This window comes from Arabidopsis lyrata, assembly GCF_000004255.2.
Source record: "Arabidopsis lyrata subsp. lyrata unplaced genomic scaffold ARALYscaffold_5, whole genome shotgun sequence".
In the NCBI taxonomy this organism is placed as follows: Eukaryota; Viridiplantae; Streptophyta; class Magnoliopsida; order Brassicales; family Brassicaceae; genus Arabidopsis; species Arabidopsis lyrata.
Window position 1 is genome coordinate 14,203,475 of NW_003302551.1, and position 22,919 is coordinate 14,226,393.

At 33.7% G+C, this 22,919-nt stretch overlaps 3 protein-coding genes across 6 annotated transcripts; 1 reads left to right on the forward strand and 2 right to left on the reverse strand.

Moving 5' to 3' along the window:
• The first annotated feature begins 1,827 nt into the window (after positions 1–1,827).
• Positions 1,828–5,415, forward strand: LOC110228737. The gene is made up of 3 exons (XM_021026904.1): positions 1,828–2,082; positions 2,172–4,887; positions 4,979–5,415. The coding sequence occupies exons 2-3, from the start codon at positions 2,188–2,190 to the stop codon at positions 5,207–5,209; spliced, it is 2,931 nt and encodes a 976-aa protein (XP_020882563.1). The 5' UTR covers positions 1,828–2,082; positions 2,172–2,187; the 3' UTR covers positions 5,210–5,415.
• A 494-nt stretch (positions 5,416–5,909) lies between these two features.
• Positions 5,910–9,957, reverse strand: LOC110228742 (uncharacterized protein At3g49140-like). Its single transcript, XM_021026915.1, has 7 exons — positions 8,047–9,957; positions 7,600–7,740; positions 7,353–7,484; positions 6,912–7,212; positions 6,670–6,830; positions 6,454–6,549; positions 5,910–6,332 (listed from the first exon to the last, which is right to left on the reverse strand). Exons 1-7 carry the CDS (start codon positions 8,098–8,100, stop codon positions 6,279–6,281), a joined length of 939 nt encoding a protein of 312 aa, XP_020882574.1. The 5' UTR covers positions 8,101–9,957; the 3' UTR covers positions 5,910–6,278.
• Positions 9,958–11,961: 2,004 nt separating this feature from the next.
• LOC110228741 lies at positions 11,962–13,432 on the reverse strand. 4 transcript variants are annotated; one of them, XM_021026911.1, is made up of 5 exons: positions 13,383–13,432; positions 12,868–13,285; positions 12,577–12,654; positions 12,270–12,389; positions 11,962–12,161 (listed from the first exon to the last, which is right to left on the reverse strand). In XM_021026911.1, the coding sequence occupies exons 2-5, from the start codon at positions 12,960–12,962 to the stop codon at positions 12,047–12,049; spliced, it is 408 nt and encodes a 135-aa protein (XP_020882570.1). In that variant the 5' UTR covers positions 12,963–13,285; positions 13,383–13,432; the 3' UTR covers positions 11,962–12,046. The 4 variants fall into 4 exon arrangements, 3 of the variants coding, with proteins under 3 accessions (XP_020882570.1, XP_020882569.1, XP_020882571.1); XR_002332243.1 differs by having other exon boundaries at positions 11,962–12,197; positions 12,577–12,939; positions 13,055–13,425; XM_021026910.1 differs by having other exon boundaries at positions 12,868–13,425.
• Positions 13,433–22,919: the final 9,487 nt, after the last annotated feature.

Sequence of the window (22,919 nt, forward strand, 5' to 3'; positions counted from 1 at the left end):
AAATAATACGGCTGAAAAAATTTAAATCGCTCTAGAAAAGATTTGTAGACTTAACCACGTGCTTTAAGCTAGAGTTAATAGGCTGCCTCGTTTGAAGACTTTTCATGTTGGCACTCAACACCAGTTGGCTGATATGCTCACTAAGCCACTCACAACGCTTCAGTTCAATCATTTATTGTCCAAGATGAGACTCCATCACATGTACTCTCCATCTTAAAGAGGAATATCAGATTATATATTAGTTTAATGTCTCGGTTTACTAATTTGAACTTGGTTTATATGTTTGTATTATTTAAGGAACAAATCTTGTTTATTTAACACTTAATGAAGCATAATTCTAAACAAAGGAAAAGTTTGTTAGATCTGAAACTCTTTGATCTTGATCCATCACAACACTTGCTTGATGATGGTCATGGTTGTAAACATGCATGGGGCATGGCCATGAACATGGAAATCTTCATCATGTGGCTTTTGTAAGAATATCGAGTTGAAACGCGTGTCGTGTTGTGTCGTATGACTCGTATCGTATGGGTTTCTTTCAAAAAGATAGAAATAATGATAGCATTATGTTACACTTAATTATAATCATATTTAATTTAGAAAAATGACTTCAGATGATATAATAATTTTTTTTTTTGAAAGTTTATTTTAAAAAACTTTAGTTCAGTTTTAATATATATATATAATTTCAATTGTTTGAAAAATAGAAGGATGTTTGAGATGAGATTAATTTTTTTTTTTTATGTCTAACCATGAAATTATGGGAATTATAGTTTAATTGCAGTAAATACGATTTCAAAAAATTCAATATTTGTCGCTTATTTAAAATGCTGAGATAAGAAAAGTTGTTGGGTTTTTATTTACTATGGACAACAGAAAGAGGAAAAAAAAAACAAGTCCATTCTACCAAATTAAGTCGGTCTGACAAATGATTATGGATCAAACTTTGTAAATCCAATTAGTAAAGGCCCATTAGAAAAGCCGGAAAAAAAGAATGGTAGAAAGTTCCATAAGAAGTGAATGGAGTCGATGATTCGTAAGAAGTGATAAATAGAAAAGAAAGCATAAGAAAAATAGAAGGATGTTTGAGATGAGATTAATTTTTTTTTTTTAAGTCTAACCATGAAATTATGGGGATTATAATTTAATTGCAGTAAATACGATTTCAAAAAATTCAATATTTGTCGCTTATTTAAAATGCTGAGATAAGAAAAGTTGTTGGGTTTTTGTTTACTATGGACAACAGAAAGAAGGGAAAAAAAAACAAGTCCATTCTACCAAATTAAGTCGGTCTGGCAAATGATTATGGATCAAACTTTGTAAATCCAATTAGTAAAGGCCCATTAGAAAAGCGGGAACAGATAAATGCTCGCCTAGGTTAGGAATCAGCTTCGGCTGTCAAGAGGGGATTTTCCAGTTTCCTTGTATCGTCGATGTCTAAGCTCCAAGTCGGTCTTTCTAAACGTTACGGCGGTTCTTGCGGCGGAAGAAAACCTTCTCATATTATATAAAATATAAAATGCTGAGATAAGAAAAGTTGTTGGGTTTTTGTTTATTACCCTAATCCCTATCTTTCTCTCCGAGCCCAAAGTAGGGTTTTTTTTTTCCTGAATATCGTTGCTTACTCCATTCAGATGGATCATCTGAATGGAGATGAGTTATGATGTTCGTTTATAACAATTTTACAGAGCAGTGAGATGAACCAGTTGGATGATTTTTATTAAACTCATCCAAAAAATGATCATTTTCCGACTGAGTCTGATTGGAGCAGTTGACTGGAGCTATTCAGTCTAAAATATAAAATGACCTAAATACCCCTATCTCATCATTCTAACCACGACAAAGACTCAGAGAGCCATCCTTCGACAAAGTGAGAAGAGAAACGAGATCTTCGTCGGATCTCTTCGCAGCTGGATTTCTCCGCCGGATCTCTTCGCAGCTGGATTTCTCCGCCGGATCTCTCGCCGGAATCCACTCCTCTTTGATCTTCTCCCTCCACTCCACTCGTCTTTGATCTCTCCGCCGGCTGTCTTCTTCTCTCTCGTGCGTGGGTTTGAATTAGCTGCGACCATTGTTTGAGAGGTAAGACTCATGGGTTTGATTATTGGATTTGATTAGGTAAGCAACGGAAAATCTGATTTTTTTTTTTTTTTTTTTTTGGCATGTTTTAGTGCTTGTATAGAGAACATGGCGGCAGGTGAAATAATCACTGAGCAGCCTCCAGAAAGCATAGTAGGATTGATCGAGAAAATGGCATATGTGGTTGCACTAAGGGGGCCGGAGTTTGAGAAGGAGATGATAATCGTTAATAGGGGAGATACAACTTTCAGCTTTATGAGTAGCTCAGACCCTAATCACGCTTTGTACCAGCAAAAGCTTACTGAATATCAAGGAGGTAAACCTCCGGATTTCCAACCTAATACTCCAGCTACTCGTGAGCCTAAGGGCAAAGCACAATCCTATGATCTTGAGCCTCCTCCCTCAAAGGAGCCTCGATATACCGAGATCTCACGCAGGGAGAAGGAGCTTTGTACTATTAAGCTCATTGCGCAGTTTGTGGCGCGGTATGGGAAGCTTTTTCATGAGGATTTGAAGCGTGTAGGTGTTATGAGCCCTATGTTTGACTTTATTAAGCCAACTAATAGCAACTTCGGTCTTTATAATGCCCTCGTTACTTCGTATTCACGAGTATTAAAACCTTCCCTTGGTTCTCCCTTCTTTCTTGATCGTATTTTCGACCATCTTCAATTGGAGAAGCTGGAGGAGGGAAGTGAGACTGCTATGATTGATTTGTTTGATTTTGTGGGTGGTGTTGACTTTTTTGCTCACATGGACGATGCTCACTATCCTGCTATCCTACCACCACCTCAACCCTTTTCAATGATAACGCACTTGTCTGATTTGCAAGCTGATGATTCAGCTATTCATGAGTGTGTAGGCCATGCAGAAACCAGTCTTGGGCCTCCTACTATAAGGATCACACCCAAGGAGTTCGGTGTTATTAAGCTCACAGCGTTGTTTGTGGCGCGGTATCGGATGCCTTTTCGTCGGGCTTTGATGATGAGAGTGGCTATGAACCCTCTGTTTGAGTTTATGTTCTTTCTCCCGTCTTCTCTGAAGAAAAGACTACTGTTTACGGACTGCCCTTCTCTGACGAAGAGAGTACTGTTTACGGACCCTTCGTTTGGGTTTGTGGAGCCAACCGAGATCAGGTTCAATATTTTCAATTTGCTTGTTGATGCGTATTCCAGAGTATTATTCCCTTGCAAAAAGCTGAAGAAGAGTGATGCTTGTACGAGGGCCGTTGTTGATTTTTTTCTCAAACTCCTTCACTTGGAGAGGCTGGAGGAGGGAGTGGCGGCTGCTGTGATCGATTTGCATGCTTTTGTGGGTGGTGTTGACCGTTTTGCTCACCTTGATGATGAAGATTATTCTGCTTCCATGCCACCACCTGAACGCCTTTCAGTGATGATGAACCGGGTAACACTATCTGAGCCTGATATGCTTTTGCAGCTTCCATTGGGATCTCAGCTTGCTAGTGTTCGTAAGCAATACAAATGTGTAGGCGATATCGATTCTTTAAGGGCTCCTACTCTAAGAAGCGTAACATTTAGAGTCCCTGGAAAGGGGATCACACTCAAGGAGCTTGGTATTATTAAGCTCACAGCGCAGTTTGTGGTGCGGTATGGGTATGATTTTTGGTGTGTTTTAACGGATAGAGTGTCTACGAACTCATTTTTTCAGTTCTTGAATCCTTTCGATAAGCAGTTCCGTTTTTACTGTGGGCTTTTACTTGCGTACACCGGAGTGCTAAAACCTTCTAAAATGCTGAAGAAGCCTGATGCTTGTACGGTGGCTTTACTTGAGGGGTTTTTCCACCGACTTCAACTGTGGAAGCTGGAGGAGGGAGTGGAAACGGCTATGATTGATTTGCATGCTTTTGTGTGTGGGGTTGACTGTTTTGCTCACATGGAGGATGGCGACTATTTTGCTATAATGGATCCACCTGAACGCCCTTCAATAATGATTAACCAGCTAATACAAATACATACTTCACTGGGATCTCGGCTTACTGGATACCATGCTCAGAATCAGGGTGGAACTCAGGATATCCGACCTGATGCTCCAGCTACTCATGAGTGTGACAGTGATGCACAACGCGATCTTGAGTTTCATTCTGCCTGGGAGAAGCGTATAGTACGTAGCTATCATTATCCCTATGTATATGGTGGCGGGATAACACTCGAGGAGCTTGGTATTATGAAGTTCACAGCTCTGTTTGTGGCGCGCTATGGGATGCATTTTTGTCAAGAATTGATGAAGGAAGTTGTTATGAAACCTCAGTTTAAGTTTATGGAGCCAACTAATCAGAAGTTCAGTTTGTATAATGTGGTTGTCGATGCGTATTCCAGAGTAGTATACCCTTTTGATGATGCTTGTACGGAGACAGTTCTTGAGGATTTTTTTCGCCGTCTTCAACTGGAGAAGCTGGCGGTGGAAGAAGAAGCTATGATTGATTTGCATGCTTTTGTGAGTGGTGTTGACTATTTTGCTGACTTGGAAGATGTTGACTATTTTGCTGACTTGGAAGATGTTGACTATTATGCTTTAATGCCACCACCTGAACTCCTTTCAATTATCATGAACCGGATGCGTGGTATGCGTAAGTGGCTTCCACTGGAATATCGCCGTATGTATCCTCCTATTCCTTATACTCATGGTCAGTGTGCAGACAGTTGGTATCGTCATTGTCTGTGTACTCATGGGTTTGCAGACCCTTCAACGTGGTTGATGCAAACTGCAGGACCCAAGGAACCAGAGACAAAGAGACAAAAGTTTGACGAGTCAGCTCTTGTTCCAGAAGACCAGTTTCTTGCTAAAAACCCGGTAATGTCTTCTTCAGATGCGTACCGTGTATATCTATTTTTTCCTTCCGTCTGACTTGACGTGTATCTAATTAGCAATCATACATTTTCAGGGTCCCTCTAGGATCAGGGTTGTTGTTGCAGACTCTGATAATGGAGCCATCGAGATCACAGTGAAGTCGTTATCGGAAAAAGTGGCAAGTTTGAAGAAGAAAATAGCTAGGGAGATCCGAATTCCAGCAAACAAACAGATGTTAAGTGGAAAAGCCCGGGTTTTAAAGGACAACAGGTCACTTGCACATTACAATGTTGGAGCAGGAGAAATCCTAACAGTGTCTCGGTGAGAAGGCTTTGTGTACAGGGGAAATGCTTTTGTTTAAGTCTTTAATTAATTTGGCTTAAGTTTTTTTTGGATTGGCTTAAGTCAAACATTTATTAATTAAAGTTAAGTTTATATATAGAAAATACAAGATGGTGTCAAAAAATTGCATGATTTAAACAAACTTTGCAGCAGATGCATAAGAAATTTGAGGTTCTTTTGTTTTATTCATTTTGTTGTCTCCGTCGTAACATCATGCTGATATGCTTCAGCAACTAATAGCTAGCTCCTTCGGATCCACGCTTAAGGTTTATTGACTTCCATTTAACAAAAAATTAGCACCTGAGTTTCGATTGTTTGTTTGTATTAGCGCTTTGCTTAACACTTAAGAATGTGTTATCATTCATAAGAAACAATAATTAATTTGTTATAGTTAGAATTCCTTCGTAAATTATAAGAAAAAAACATTAACTGTAACAGAAGTTGATAATAAGAATACAGTTATGTTTCTGCAACAATAAGTTGGTTAATGAAAAAGGATTATGTAATAGTACAGCAGAATTGATACCACAAATAACTCTCCTGCATTGCGTTTGAGGATGGTTTTGGTTTGATAATTGGAGTTACTGTCATTCTTGAAAACAGAATGACATTCATACACTTAAGTCATTTTTCGATTAGAGCCAAAGAAACCAGATAGGCTGGAATAACCCAAGGGATCAAGATAGTTCGAGAAATATCAGATCAGAAGTCTGGTTTAAGGGGATTTTGGCATAAGCAAGGATTTTCTAAAGAATGGGTTGAAACTTCAATGCCCAATTTGTGCAGAGTAACCCACAAACTTGAAACCAATTTTAACACAAAACTACAGCGTTCAGAAATCAATTGAAAATTTGCTTGAAGCCACAGATTTTACTCTTGGGCTTAGATCTCTACGAACTTGTTTATGTTTGTTCCACAAACATATGCATTGGCATTTTAATTCTTTTGTTTATGGAACTGTTTTCTCTGCGCAGCTTCACGGAAGATTACTACAGGCATCAACACTTCTACTGACTTGTTCATTTCGGTTTCTGTTGCTTCCATGAGTTTTTTTACGGGAATAATAGCTCTCTTATTCGTCCCTCTGCATTGTCTTCTGATGTTGCCTGCAAGAGTTTTCAGAGGCTTCAAATGTTGTAATACCGTCATTTATTCTGTCCACACTGTTTCATAGATATCATGGATCAGGAACAAAATCTAAAAGACCGAAGGAAAGAACCGATGTACCCTTGTCAAGAATGCAAACCGAAATGACTCAATTTTTGCTCCTGCGCAAAGCCTGAGGTCAAAACCTAGGGAATCTACCCCAATCAGCTTCACTTCCTACAGCCAAAAAAGAATTACGGTCGATCATATATTCGTACACAACCAAAACCTACAGAAATATCCTGTTGAATACCAGTTCATTACTAGAGCTTCTAGAGTTAAGTTGCAGCTGTTTACCTCTGCTTGAATACCATTATGTCTCCAACACAGAGATTTGAGGGCTTCAGTTACTTTATCACCAGATTCTTCTAAACGGCTTATGATTCCAGCTGATGCATGAGCAATAACATCAGGTTGTGCTTTTCTGACATCTTCCACCTCAACTTCAGTCTGTTCCCAAAAGTTAAAAAGACACTAGTAAGCATAAGCTTGCAACAAAAAGAAGAATCTATAATAAGCTGAATTCTTATCACCTCCAGCTTGTGGTGTAATAAGCTGAATTCTTATCATCTCCAGCTTGTAAAATGCCACCACAGTTCTTTCTTTTTCACCCTGCGATGAATCTATGTCAGATTCTTCACCACATGCCTTACTAATGTCTGCAAGCTTTTCTTCTAAGTTTTCTGCATCCTTGTTTCTGTTCGTACTTGTAGAATTGTTATCAGCAAGTTTCCTTTGGATATCTGAATAATCTTCCACTAAGATATGACTCAGAATTCCCTGGATAGCAAGGCCAGCAGACGGCTGATCCATCCAATCAACAAGATCATCTGAAGCAACCTAAATTTGACAACCAACAAATGTCTTAAAAGTTAACCTCAGTCATTCTCTTTTAGCCTCAGGTTTGAAAATGATCTTGCATATCGTTTTTATAAAGAATCACAACACATTTTTTTATGAATTTAAGGCTAAAAGTCAACCTCAGTCATTCTCTTTAAAAAAAAAAACATGGGATGGCAACTCCTCATTGTTTCCAAATTTGCCCAGTCTGCCAGCGATTCATCATCATCATCATCATCATCATCATCATCCTCTAGAACAGCAACCCATTCCTGAAGTCAAGAAAACGGTTGCTAGTGAAGCATGCTAAGACATGGCAAAAGTATTCCTCTTATAGAGTTCTTTAGTGACTCAGTATAAAAGATGAAATAAAAATTTTTGTTAAACCTCCTCATATTCGTCTTCTCCTGTATCCTCACTGTCATCTTCTCCACTTTCATCATCTTCAGTTTCAAAGTCACTATCAGAAAGACCCATCAGCTCCATTTCCTTGATCATCTCCATCGTATCAAAACCTACTATAACTTGCTGCAATGCATCCACAACGTCGTAAAGGTTAGTACAGAATAAGTTAGAGAAAAAACTACACAGAGCAGTATAGTCAGTTATAATCAAGAGAAACATATTGAAGCTAGAAGGCCCATATTGATGCATCCATGTGCGTTTTGATTTAAAATAATGGTGATTAACAAAAAAAGAAAAGGTCACAAGATGGATGTTTTAGCTACTATAACAGAAAAAATAACAGATCCCTCATCAGACAAAGCTTGGATTCGAAACACTTGGTACATTCCCCATTTGGCTATACGTATAATGTAAATAGGATATACTCACGTCTGAACCAACCCGCAAGGACATTTGTACGTAACTTCCCGGGAAGGCAAACATTTTTGTGTCTGTCTCTTTTGCCGATTTCTACCTCTATCAAACACTGTTCCCTTGGTGCACTTTGTATCCATTGTGACTTCTACTTCCAGTAATATGCTCAAGCACTGCTAGAATCTGTCTATATGTTTCTTGAGACACATTCTGCTTCATGTCAAATTCGATTTTCGCAAGCTTGGTGACTTCATGCTGCGCCATTTCTGCCTTGTTTCTTTGTTGTTCCCAAGCTGAATATGCATAATTTTCATCACTAAAGGTTGATTACAACACTGTCCCAACAAAACTCCCAAGTCTGAAACTGTTTGCAATTGCTTAGATTTCCTCCATATGTGCTTTACGTGAGACATCTCATCACCAGAAATAATCTGTTTGATTCTTCTTGATTCATGTCTGTCGTTGCACAACATGTGCTCTTGAATCGACATCATTACGCGAGACATTGCTGCTTTCAACTGCTCAAAATTCGGGTGCAAGTCAGCTCCATACAGCTGAACATTGATTCTCATTCTATCCCGAAAGAATAGTATAATGTCTGTACACTCCCAAGTGTCGGTTAATACTCAAAGAGTATGAGGGACAGTGATTTCCCGTTCAGCCTTTGATAGTCTTTCCGAGTAACAGCAGGAAAATCTTATCTCAATTTGATTGTCATTGATATCTGTGGATATGTGAGACAACGAAACAAATTTGTCAACCAGATGCAACAACCGCAGGTCAGCAATTCTCCTACAATGCACTCTGCTGCTCAGATTTATGTAAAATACCGAAACTACGGACTTGTAGTTGTCCTCACACATCCAAAGCATCAGCCAACTTTGTCGAATTACCAAACTGTATTGGAACAGCAGCTTCCTAGACATCTTGTTGAAATATCTGTCCCTGTTTAATATTTCCTTGAACAGCCAGATCAAACCACTTAAGTTTGGGAAGGATAAGCAATTTTGCACCCTTGTTCTTCTCCCCCAACTCACTACATCACTCTCAGTATTGAACCAGTCTTGATTCTTCTGTATAGTTTGTCTTTTCTCCTCGGATGTGTATATGAACTTCCTCCTCGGATATAGTTGGTGGAGCTCCATGAACGCAGACGTATGACAAAGTTTCAAAGTAGAATCTTGACCAGCTCAGATTTGGTTCTGCTGCGCCAATCAATTTTGTCCCTGGAATCAAAGTTGTTTTCGAGTCTAGAAGCAACTATTCTTCGTCATTCCCAAAACCGCAACAATAATGCATCCCTCATCAACTCGTCCCAGCCTCGATGAAGATTCAATTTCTGCAATTCTGAGAAATGATGCGGAACAAATCGATCGATCTTCCATCCATGGATTTCAAAACGGTCACCGGAAAGCACAAGAATCTCCTCGACCCACCAATTTGATAACTATAAATCTAAATATTTCTTATCAAAAATCCGATTACAAAACAACAGAGTATCTCTACTTGTACAAACCTCCTAATCTTCACTAGAAGACTCTTCTCTTCTTCTAAAATTAGCTCCCATGGGCTTATCAGCATCACGCGAGTAGAAACAGCCATGATATCAAATGCAATGCCGGCCTTGGGGTGATGAAATCTTCAGCAAAATTTGTCCCATGTTTGAATTTGAATTTCTGTTTTCGTTTTGTGCTCAAATCATTCTGATAGAAACAGAAAATTCAAGTGAAAACAATAGATTTTTTTTGTTTGTGTGCAAAATGAGTCAGAACAATAGATAGATCTCGAAATCAAAAGAAAAGATCAGAGCTCGATCGATGAAGATGATTTGTTGATATCTTCGAATCAAGTCGAAGAAGATGAAAAATTCAATCAGATTTGAGGAAACAAACGGAGGAAGATCATCTGAGCAAACAAATATGAAATACAGAAAATAGTAGTACTCCGTAATAGATTTTCATTTTCTTGAAATACTAAATCAAATGCAATAACCAAAATAAACCACAAAATAACTAAACCAAACTATATTAACCAAACCAAAAGAATTTCATAAATTATTCTATTTACTTTGTCATACATACATCTGAATTTTGCTAAGTACTAAAAAGTATAAGCTAGTTTACTTTCCCAATTGTCTCATATACAGTTAAACCTCTATAAATTAATACTCGATAAATTAATAAACAATATAAAATAATAAATTTTGTTGGTCTCAAATCGGGCCAGTGTAAGAAATTAACGAAATTCGTAGAGAGAGACTCATGCTCCTAGTTATCTTTCACAGTATCATAGCTCTCTTTATTACAAAACAAAAAAAAAAAAAAAAAAAAAAAAAAAAGCCTTCTCCTTCTCTTCATGGTACTGCTCATCTTCTCTCTGCTTATTTATCTTACGATAAACTCTTTCATAAATATCGTCTGTTCTGTTTGGCCATTCTTGCTGAGAAAGAACCAACTCACATAAAGAGATAGTCTTGTTGCGACATTGGCTTGATGCAATTAACATGGAATTGGATGCTCTTGTGAGTACATCTACTTGGAGAAGTTTCTCTTTGCCTGATGGAAAACATGCGTTGGATGTAAATAAATGTATAGATCAAGTATAAGTCTGATGGGTTTATTGAGCGATACAAGGCTCGCTTCGTTGCAAAAGGTTATACACAACAAGAAGGAGTTGATTGTCTTGATATTTTTGTCATGTGGCTAAGCTCACTTCCGTAAGGTTAATGCTTGTTTTACCTACTATTCATAATTGGATGTCACCAATGCATTTCCCCATGGTGATATGGATGAGGAGGTCTTTATGCATTTACCACAAGGATATACTCCAAGACATTGGATATTTTACCATGAAAACATGTGTGTCGACTCATCAAGTCTGATATGAGTCAAATTACCCTATTGACTACTCTCTCAAATGAAGTTTTCTGGGGTGATTCTGCAAATCTTCAAAGATACGTGAAATTAATTTGCCGTCAGATATCGGTGTCGACCGATAACAGGGGTGTATCGATCGACACCCAGTCAAATTTTGATCTCTGCATTGCTCTTGTAGCATAATTTCTTGGTTTTGCTCCATAATGAACCACAATCTCCAAATTGGTCTCGTACGTGCATTAACCTTGAAAGACTAGAAAATACTCTAGAAATAACAAAAAGACTCTAAAAACAATACATATATCATGGTTAAAAACCGTAAAAACCATGATATATCAAAGTCTCTTTATGGCCTTGAACAAGGTTCATGCAAATGGTTTTAAGTTCTCTCGTGTTCTCTTACAGAATGGGTTTATTCAGTCTCCTTTTAATCCCACTTTGTTTGTCATATCGAATTCTGAAAGTTTTCTGGCATTATTGATGTATGTGGATGATATTATGCTTGTTAGCAACAAAGATTCTGCAATATTAGATATCAAACAATTGCTAGCTAAATAATTCAAGATTAAAAACTTGGAGAAATTGCATTATTTTTTGGGATTAGAAGTTGCTAGAGCTAAAGAAGGTATATCTGTTTCATAGAGGAAGTACACATTGGAATTACTTGAAGAGTTTGGTTTTATTGGTTGTAACTAGTACCAACACCCACTACAAGAAATATCGACATTATTAGCAAGAGAGAAAAGCTATTATATGTCATCAATAGCGTTTTCATAAACGCTGTCTTATGCCCCTGTTATGGTAGACCCCCCATGTACGATAGCGTTTTTTCCGTATGTTATGATAGAGTATTCTACCATAGCGTTAGTTAAACGCTTTGATATAACGACTTTAAATTTTGTTTTTTTATGTAATAAATCATTTTTCGTGCTATTATAGATGCTTTCTACCATAGCATTATTAAAATGCTTTAATTTGTTTTATGTCGCCTTTTATGCGGTAATATATTATATTCAATTAAAATATTTGAAATCCAATTAATTACCAATTTATTAAAAGCATGTTTCTTTCCATAGATCATCAAAAGATACATAGTTTATAACTCAACACCATTTGTTAAAACAAGGTCTTAAACAACATCATAAGTACTGCAATTCAGATGGACTTAATAACGAAGAACTCCATTGGTTTGCTCTTTCTCTCCCTCCAAGAACGTAGGTTGATGTCCACACTTCGCTGCCTTCTCCATATCCTCTGCAGTTTGGTTCTTTTCTTTGTTATTGGTTGTCTCTGTATAAGTAAAGCAAGTGAGACTACATAGAAGAAATCAAAGACTAACTACATAAAAGAAATCAAATCAACCTTTGGTCTTCGTTTAGTCTCCAAAGAACACAATAATCCCAAGCTCTTGAACCCACAAGAGGTCTCAATTTCTCAAACAAGTTTTGCATATTACTCTCCAGTAGTCTCTCAAAATGATTACTGCATATATTAAACAAAACCTTTTACTGACAAAAGAACAAAAACTATTGCCCCAATATTTAATGGATTTTTGTTAGTAACAAAGAAAAGATTAGACATGGCATAAAGAATTAGAGAGACACAATGTATCATTTCTCATGAGATAGAGCTAAAATATCATGAAAAGTTTATGCCAACAAGAACTTACCCAAGATTTTCGGAAGGAAGAAAGCTCCTCAAAAATCTTGTGACTTGTGAAAACTTGACAGGAGAAAGCCAAGAAGAGCTAGCAGCAAAAGAAAAAAAGAAGAAGAAGAAAAAAAATCAATAATATGTAGCATCTATCTTTTACTGTATGCAATCTGGATAAACAAAAGAACAAGAAACAAACACACACATTTCAGATTTTATCAAATAAACAGACCAAAACTGAAGAAAGATGAAGTGTATTTGCAGCATTAACCTGTTTTCCATCTTTGCGAAAGGAATTTATACTTACCAGAGCAAAGAGACAATGTGAAACACAATTTTACGAGAAGGACCATGCTTCCTTTTGTCTCTTCTTTCATTCCTACAATCAACGTTAACACCCATGTTGTTAAAAACAGATCAAAGATGAAATAGGTTCTTGAATTATGATTTACGTAATAATAAATGTTGATGATAAGAATGGAGATTTTACTTACTTTTCTCTATTGCTAATCCATTGTTCCTCAAAATATCTTAGAGATTGTTACCACAGATGTGATTGCTAAATACACAGATGATTAGATTATACATATATATCACGTAAAAGACGAGAAACCAATCTAAACAAGATTAAGTTGTGTTGTTGGTAAGAAATGAGAAATCGAGAGATGGGAATAAGCATGAATGACATCCATTTGGTCTTCTTTACTCTTACCTCTTTCTATACCCTACAACAACAATGAGAAAACCTAATTAAAAACTTCAATTACAGAAACCACAACACAAACCACAAAATCACATAGGATCGTAATACTCTACACTCACTCTATCCGTCTCCTTTGAAACTTCTGATTCATCTCCTTCTCGTTTGAAGATTTTCAAAAATCTTATCAATAAGAAGCTCAAGAATCTCGTCATCGTCGGCTTCACCACTCGCCTTCTCATCAATTGATTTTGTTTCAGAATTCGGCTTGTAATAGCTCAAGATCCTCCTCCTCCGCCACGATTCCTCCATTTTCAACACTCTGAAACATCATATTGTGAGCCAAATCTAATCCCATAAGCTCCACCTATAGCAAAATCGTGAGGTAGCCATGGATTCTGAAATCGAAGTTGAGGAGTTCTCTCTTTTGTTTGAATTCGTCTTAAACTTCTCCATAACTCGAACCACAAGGGAATCTAGATCTATAGATGGAGAAACCAACAGACCCAACTCAGGATGAAGGAGATTTGACCTCGAATCAGACCAAATCGGAGAAGACGATGAGGAGAAGATGGATTTCAAATTTTGGACTCGTCATCGACGAAGACAAGAGGAAGATTAGAGAGTGTGAAATTGTTTTTGAAGATAGAGAAAAGAGGGATTTAGGGTTGAAGGTGAGACGTGAGAGGGCCTTAATTTTTTTCTTTATAAAGAAAGAAAATAATTAGAATTCTTCTGGTGTTCAAAAAAAAAAATTGAAATTCTTTAAAAACTGGGTTGCTAAGTGTAATATTTTTGACTAAGTGTTGCCGCTAATAGTGATTTTAGGTTTGTCCGCTGAAATTTAGTTTCCCTCTTACTCATTTTCGTGGTTAGCATTTTTGAAGTGCTATCATATGATAATCTCATTCAATATTTCATTTTTAATAACAGTTACGGAAAATGAGCTATTACAATGTGCTATCAATGCTCATATTTCTTGTAGTGACCAATGGAGCTTAGTCTCAAGTTGAGCCAGGAGTCTGGTGAACTGATTCATGATCCGTCTCATCACCGGAAGCACATTGGTAAGTTGTTTTACTTGATTATAACTTGTCTGGATATATGCTTTGCAGTCAACAAGCTCAGTCAGTACATCAATTCTCCACGAGAGCCACATCTTGTTGATGCACATAGGATTTTAAGATATTTGAAAAATCATCCAGGCTAAGCCTTGTTTTACCCTGCCAAATCTTCTCTTACTCTTCGTGCCTTTGTTGATGCTGATCGGGGCAATTGTCTGGAGACTAGCAGGTCTATCTCTGGATTTTATGTTTTTTTTGGTGTTTCATTGATCTCCTGGAAATCGCAGAAGCAAGATATCGTTAGCCGCAATTCTGCTAAAGTTGAATATAGGAGTATGGATAATGCTACATGGGAATTGGTTTGGATACTCTTTGCTTGAAGATTTGGAGGTTTCATTGGCTGACACCATTGTGCTTTACTACGACAATCAGGCTGCCTTACACATTGCCAAGAACTTTGTTTATCACGAGAGTACTAAACATATTGAGTGTGACATTCATGTTGTTCGGAAACATGTGGCATCTGGTTTTCTGAAGACTTTTTTATTTTAAATTTAATATTAAATTATATTAAAAAAAATAAACGTTTTCGCATCGTAGATTGAAATAATACGGCCGGAAAAATTTAAATCGCTCTAGAAAAGATTTGTAGATTTAACCACGTGCTTTAAGCTAGAGTTGATAGGCTGCCTCGTTTGAAGACTTTTCATGTTGGCACTCAACACCAGTTGGCTGATATGCTCACTAAGCCACTCACAACGCTTCAGTTCAATCATTTATTGTCCAAGATGAGACTCCATCACATGTACTCTCCATCTTAAAGAGGAATATCAGATTATATATTAGTTTAATGTCTCGGTTTACTAATTTGAACTTGGTTTATATGTTTGTATTATTTAAGGAACAAATCTTGTTTATTTAACACTTAATGAAGCATAATTCTAAACAAAGGAAAAGTTTGTTAGATCTGAAACTCTTTGATCTTGATCCATCACAACACTTGCTTGATGATGGTCATGGTTGTAAACATGCATGGGGCATGGCCATGAACATGGAAATCTTCATCATGTGGCTTTTGTAAGAATATCGAGTTGAAACGCGTGTCGTGTTGTGTCGTATGACTCGTATCGTATGGGTTTCTTTCAAAAAGATAGAAATAATGAGAGCATGTTGATCTTCAGCGGCCTCTTGGAATTTGAAAAGAAAAACAGGAAGTGTTGTTTTTGAATTATTCATGTCAACATAATACTCGTTTCTAGCAAATAAAGTACATATGTCTTGTCTTGTAGGCTAATTAAGTTTGAGAGATGTTGATGTTCTTTAATCAACAATATATATAATCAAAATTAATTGCATTGAGTCGAACGTAATTAGCATTACACATTAACGTTCTTAATTAACTGGGTTTTCTTGTTAAGCTTTCTTTATACACACATTTGGAAAAATTTCACCATCTCTTTTAGGTTTCGAGTGACACCTTTTGACAAAGTGTCACTTGCTGTTTCAATCTTTGCCAAGGTTAATATTCGTAAAAAAGTATAAATAGACGATCTTCATTAAAATATGCATCTTCATGAAACATATAACACAAGAGTTGAAAATGTGTAGATATATTTAATTACGTGCATGTCTTGTATTGGTGCATGAACCGATCATGAGCCCTTTTTTATTTAAAGCTTTCGGTTTTATGTAGTCCTTACTTTGCTTTTATAACTTTTACTACACTATGCGAACCCTACTTATTTATCTCCGCTGAGAGAAAACGGAGATGTAACAGAATCCTTATCATCAGAAATTAAAAGTGTTTGTTACAACCTAACTTAGTTATCACATTACAACCTAACTTAATTATCACATAATTAAACTTATACAGTACTAGATAAGGCCCGCCTAAATAGGCGGGTGTAAAAAATAAATATAATTTCGTATCAATAATATTTAAATTCTAAATAGTGATCTATATTTTTCTTATTATTTAATTTAATTTTTTGTTTCAAACAAAATTTAAATCTTACACATTCTATTTTGCATACACTTTAACTATTTATTTCAACCAAATTTCAATCATATTTCAATCATACACTTTAACTATTTATTTCATAATAAAAAAGTGCATTTTAATTCTACACACTCCATCTTATCGATGATATTTGAATTCTAAACGGTACCTTGTACACTTTTTCAATATTTAATTTAGTACTTTTATTGAAAAAAAAATTCAAATCTTACACATTCCATTTACATTAATATACAATTTAACTATTATTTAATAATGACAAACTGGATTTTGATTCTACACCCTTCATCTTAATGAATAAATGCTAAAACAATTATATCAAAATAATATGTATTGATCATATCAAATCTATATCTAGATAAGTTAATGAATGGTTATTTATTTATATGTAAGTGAATGATCTTATATATTTTTTTAATTATCTTTTTTAAAAGATATTTTTTTTAATATTTTTAGTTTAATTATTGTATCTTATAATTATTTATTTTGGTTTCTACTTCCAGTTTGAATTATATAAGATTTATCATATATCATAGTTCTAATGATTTTAGATAGCGACATGTGTCATGATTTAAACTATAAATTTACATTATTTATATCAATTTTATTTTCTAATTAGAAGAAATAGGTGATGATTTTAAATAAAGTTTTGTATTGTTTATTTGAAAGTCTTGAATATGTAAGAACTATATATGCTTCTTCTTTGTTTTTGATATTTTAAATTTAATTATACTATTTTAAATTGTTTATTCAAATTTATATGTTCATATTTGAATAATATAAGATTCATATATATATTATAATCGATCCCAACTATTTTTATACGGTCTTTTTCAATCCAAACTCTGATACCCGTCACTAATCAAACCGAACTCACACAATATTTAAATAACAAACCTGAACTATGTGACTTTTAGGGGGGTGTATTGGAACTAGGATTTTAGAAAATTTTGGGTTTTTACTAAAATCACCTGTTATTGAATTTGTGATTTTCAAATCTCTTCTCAAATCCAATGTTATTGAAATTGAGATTTCAATAAAATCACTCACAATCTCTTGTTATTCAAACTATAATTTCTAAACTTGATATCAAATCAACTGTTATTGAAAACACAACTTTGTTTTTTTAAAAAAGCCATAACATTGATTTTGGGAGACTTTGGATACAATTTTACATGAGAAATTCAATTAAAGAAATCACACCTTGAGAGGTGTTATTTGGAAAAAACTTCTTTTAACAAAATAAACATAAGAGAAGTTGTCCTTTCACTTTCTCATTCTCATCGTCAAAAGTCAAAACAAATCTGTCACCTTTTTTTTGTTCTTCACTTGCAGAAAAAAACAAAAGATTTCAATGGCAAATCAAATTCATTACCAACAAAATCTCTCTCAGTTTCAAGTTTTTAATTTGAAGTCCTAATACAAAAACATAAACTTTTTTATAACCACAACACACCATGATTTCTTTATCTTTTACCACAAACAACGTTGAACGTGTTTTGGAACGTGTTGCAGAGAGAATCCAATTTTTCTATTTTTTTGTAAAGCAACGTTGCAAAGAGATCCCAAATTTTCTAGACAATGTTGGAGATAAAAATCTCACCAAATCATCCAATATTATCTCTTAAATCTCACCAAATAACAAACTAGTATTTCCTTTTCTAAAATGAAAATTCTAACAATTCCACCAAAAGTATCCTAAAAAATCACATAACTTTCTCAAAATCCAAAATTTCCAAAATTTCTTGAAAGTCTTGAATATGTAAGAACTATATATGCTTCTTCTTTGTTTTTGATATTTTAAATTTAATTATACTATTTTAAATTGTTTATTCAAATTTATATGTTCATATTTGAATAATATAAGATTCATATATATATTATAATCGATCCCAACTATTTTTATACGGTCTTTTTCAATCCAAACTCTGATACCCGTCACTAATCAAACCGAACTCACACAATATTTAAATAACAAACCTGAACTATGTGACTTTTAGCCAATTTCAACATATCCCCGTTATTTAAAAGTATAGCATAAGTTATTGCTATGGAAAATATTTTTCTTTCGAAATAATTTTTTAATCAATAATTTTAGTAGTTAAAAAAACAATGCAACAGTCAAAGTAAATATTTTTTTTTCTTACTTTTGAAAGATAATTTCTACTTAAAACGTTGTTAATTAATTTTTTTTAAATTTGATTTAAATTTTAAAAAAATTATACCCGTCCATAGGATGTGTCCTTAGCTAGTTTGTTTATATAGAAGTGAGTAGGTAGAATAATTATCTTTTTTGAAATTATTAATTTCCTTCTAATGATCTTTTTACTTTTTAAAATTTAATTTTTTTTGACAATTATCTTTTAATATTTTTAAAATTAATAAAAGGAAATTATTGTTTTACATATTTCTATTCAATAAGATACATTTTTATAATAATTATCTTAATGAAAATTTTAAAACTATTTAGTTTCCTTATAATTATCTTTTTATAGTTTTAAAATTAATTAAAGGAAATTTTTGTTTTACACATGTCAAAATCTGAGATCGATAAAATTTCCACATGTCACGATGTTATGAGTTATTGATTTTGAAAACCATACTTTATATAATAAGATCATGACATATGATAGAATTTTTGACTGATAACTGTTCATGATTCTATTAATTACTAACTTTGAGAAAAATAAAATATCATATTAGTTATATAATAACATATGTTTCCTTTTAATAAATTTGCCTGATTTGTTTTTCTTGTTTAATAGAAATTTATAATTTTAATTATAAAAACATATAATTTGAATTATTATCTTTTGACATTTTTTAATTTATTTATAGAAATATTAGTTATTTACAATTATCCTTATTATTATCTTTTTATATTTATAATTATTTAAATTTATAATTTCTTACAATTATTTTATTTTTAATTTTAAAAATGAAATTTTTGTTTTACACGTGTCAAAATCTAAAATCGATATATTTGCCACGTGTCACGATCCTATGAGTTACTAACTTTGAAACTATACTTTATATAATAAGATAAAAATAATTCATGGTATACTTATATGAAGAACAAAAATTAAAAATATTCATCATAAAGTTGGTGAATAAAATCAAAGTGGTGTTCAATTCGACACGTTAAAAATATAAAAATGATAAATCGACTAAATTCTTTAGCCTTCCAAGCTAACGTTGCTGGTTCGATTCCTATATACTCGATTGCAATAATTTTATATGATCAATCAATAAAATTAATAAATTCAAAAATTATAAGCACGATGATATATGAATCTTATATAATTCAAATATGAATATAGAAATTGAAATAAACAATTTTGAAATAATATAATTAAATTTAAAATATCAAAAACAAAAAAGAAGCATATATGTTTCTTACATATTCAAGAATTTCAAATAAAACAATATAACACTTTACTTAAAATCATCACATATTTCTAATTAGAAAATAATATTGATATAAATAACGTAAATTTGTAATTTAAATCATGACACATGTCGCTATCTAAAATCATTAGAACTATGATATATTATAAATCTTATATAATTTAAACTGAACGTAGAAACCAAAATAAATAATTTAAAGATACAATAGTTAAACTAAAAATAAAAAATTATTAACACGATGATATATGAATCTTTGATAATTTAAATATGAAAAGAGAAATTGAAATAAACAATCTAACTATACTACAATCATAATTGAGGACAAAAAAAAACAGTTAAGTAAAAAAATATTACAAAAAGGAAAAAAAAATTGATCTCACATATTTCTAATTGAAAAAATAAACTCAAATAATATGAGGATTAGTTTAATTAAATCATATAATATTTCTAATTGAAAAATAGATTGAGATAAATAATATCAAATTTTAAATTAATATGTAATAGCATATGTTTCTTTTTTAATAAATTTGCCTGATTTTTTTTTGTTTAATTGAAATATAAAAAACGTATAATTTCCTTATTACTATCTTTTGACATTTAAAAAAAAAAATTTTATAGAAATATGAATTATTTACAATTATTCTTATAATTATCTTTTACACTTTTAAAATTATTTAAATTTGTAATTACTTTCAATTATCTTTTTTTCTAATTTTTAAAAAGGAAATTTTTGTTTTACACGTGTCAAAATCTAAGATCGATAGATTTGCCACGTGTCACGATCATATGAGTTATTAATTTTGAAAACCATACTTTATATAATAAGATATACTATACTAATACTTCCAACTGGCGCGCATGATTGAGAGGGGGATTAAGACAAGGATCATGTCGTTGAGATACTATGAGCGAAGGAATCTGCGAGGGATGATGCAAAGGTGGTTCAGCTCACGTATTACTCAATAGGTGGTGCTCTATTTTTTTTTCAAAACTTGGCTTTGCTCTGTTTTTTATCACGTCTTGCTCTGTTTTTTTAGTTCCACCATGTTATCTCAGTCGTAAATAACTTTGTTTCTTTCAATTAATTTAACATTTCATCAAAAAAAAAAAAAAGAAAGATATACTATGCTAAGTAACATATCACATTGCATGCTTTTGTGGGTGGTGTTGACTGTTTTGCTCACCTTGATGATGAAGATTATTCTGCTTCCATGCCACCACCTGAACGCCTTTCAGTGATGATGAACCGGGTAACACTATCTGAGCCTGATATGCTTTTGCAGCTTCCATTGGGATCTCAGCTTGCTAGTGTTCGTAAGCAATACAAATGTGTAGGTGATATCGATTCTCTAAGGGCTCCTACTCTAAGAAGCGTAACATTTAGAGTCCCTGGAAAGGGGATCACACTCAAGGAGCTTGGTATTATTAAGCTCACAGGGCTGTTTGTGGTGCGGTATGGATATGATTTTTGGTGTGGTTTAACGGATAGAGTGTCTACGAACACCACATAAATGCGAGATAAACGAGGGGTTTGGGACTTATTTTTGTAAAATCGGTTTTATTGAACGTTATACTATATAGTATCACATAAATATAACTGCTAACCACTAAATTTAGATACTAAAATCAGTATTGATCATTTATGTATAAGACTAGTCTCTTAATACAACATTTAAAATATGATTTTCATATTGTTGTTCATTTATCTTTGTGTTGGGCATTGGTGTCAGACTTTATTATTTACATTTATTGTTGAGTTGCTTGCTGAAATATTTTTAATTAAACGAACTTTTATATTATTGCCCATTTATGTTTTTGGTTGGTGCTCCAAAGACTATTCAATCAAATACTACATATGTTTCTCAATTTTTCATTTTTAGGATCTAAACGTCTTTTTCTAACTTAGATTCCATATGGATATAGCAAACCGGACATACTAATTTGGTCCTTTTAGCGGTATATTTTTGTCGTTGGTTACCAATCAAACCTGGTATAAAAAATACAATTGTCACCAAATTAATGCGGTTAGGTAAATTTAATTTATTAGAAATTAAGAAAAAAAAATAACGAACAAAATTTTCCTCACACACAAAAAAAAAAAGAAAAAGAAAAAACCCTGACTCTCTCTCTATAAGTCAATCCCCTTCCCCTAGTTCTCCTCTCTTTTCAAGCTTTTCACAGAAACCACCCTTCTCTCTCTACTGCCTTTTACCACTGAGAAGAGAAGAGGGAGAGAGAGAGGATCCGTCGGTGTGTACTAATCTCACTGACACTACATCCGATCGTCGCCGGTAAGTTGATTTCGTTACCTTCCGATCAATTTCTTAACCGGCCAGATGAACTTGTTTTCCGTTCGAAATTCTGACTTGAACTTGTTGTCAATTCCTCAAACGCTTTCTCTTCAATTATCTTACTGCTTCGTTGCTGATCTCTACTTGTTTTCCTCCGTTTTGCATTTTCCAGTGGCGTTTCTTAGTGTTTCACTAGATTTAGACTGGTTTTGCTTGTGTGCATTTTGTCGTCTGTGTTTATGATTGCTCTCTTTAGCTCCATGTTTCTCTGGATTCAATAAAATATGAGTTCGCTGCTCTGGATTTTGTTTTATTTTTCGGATTTGTTTGCTCTAACGAGTTAAGCTGGTTTGTTTGGTTGTTCATTTTCATAATCTGTCCAAAGAATCGAATCACAGTAGCTCGGATCTGAGAGTGAACTTGGTTCTATCGTGTGATTATATATTTCCGTTAATAAATTGACTAAGAAATCTTAACTAGTTTGTTTATTATTAACTGTCTAATTATATAGTTTATACTATATTTAACCTTGCCGATATATTCACGATTAACATCGAATCAAACATGTGCAAAAAGTCACTGGAAATCCTTGACTCCTAATTAATGATCACTAAAATCGTTTTTTTTTTCTTTTCTTTCTGAGTCTAGCTAGTAGTTTAAAAAAAATAAAAAATAAAAAAATTGGTTGTGGTTAGGTTTGGAATTTACACTGTAGATATAAATGTTGTACGGAAGTTTAAGAATTCCAATGAAACATGTTAGAATTAGATAGTAAATGCTACTACAAACAACACAGTATTTTCGATGAAACATATGTTAGATAGTAAATGCTATACAACAAAACATTAATGTATATAGTTCGTAAACAAGAATTATACC

What these genes read in the sequence shown, in the direction of transcription:
- LOC110228742 (XM_021026915.1), bottom strand. Translation starts at nt 8,100, where the DNA reads ATGTTTGCCTTCCCGGGAAGTTACGTACAAATGTCCTTGCGGGTTGGT. An exon ending in GAGAAGACGAATATGAGGAG is followed by an intron (nt 7,485 to 7,599) that starts GTTTAACAAAAA and finishes TCTTGACTTCAG; the next exon opens with GAATGGGTTGCTGTTCTAGA. An exon ending in TTTTAAAGAGAATGACTGAG is followed by an intron (nt 7,213 to 7,352) that starts GTTGACTTTTAG and finishes TGTCAAATTTAG; the next exon opens with GTTGCTTCAGATGATCTTGT.
- LOC110228737 (XM_021026904.1), top strand. Translation starts at nt 2,188, where the DNA reads ATGGCGGCAGGTGAAATAATCACTGAGCAGCCTCCAGAAAGCATAGTA. An exon ending in AGTTTCTTGCTAAAAACCCG is followed by an intron (nt 4,888 to 4,978) that starts GTAATGTCTTCT and finishes ATACATTTTCAG; the next exon opens with GGTCCCTCTAGGATCAGGGT.
- LOC110228741 (XM_021026911.1), bottom strand. Translation starts at nt 12,962, where the DNA reads ATGGGTGTTAACGTTGATTGTAGGAATGAAAGAAGAGACAAAAGGAAG. An exon ending in CACATTGTCTCTTTGCTCTG is followed by an intron (nt 12,655 to 12,867) that starts GTAAGTATAAAT and finishes TTTTGCTGCTAG; the next exon opens with CTCTTCTTGGCTTTCTCCTG. An exon ending in CTTCCTTCCGAAAATCTTGG is followed by an intron (nt 12,390 to 12,576) that starts GTAAGTTCTTGT and finishes TAATATATGCAG; the next exon opens with TAATCATTTTGAGAGACTAC.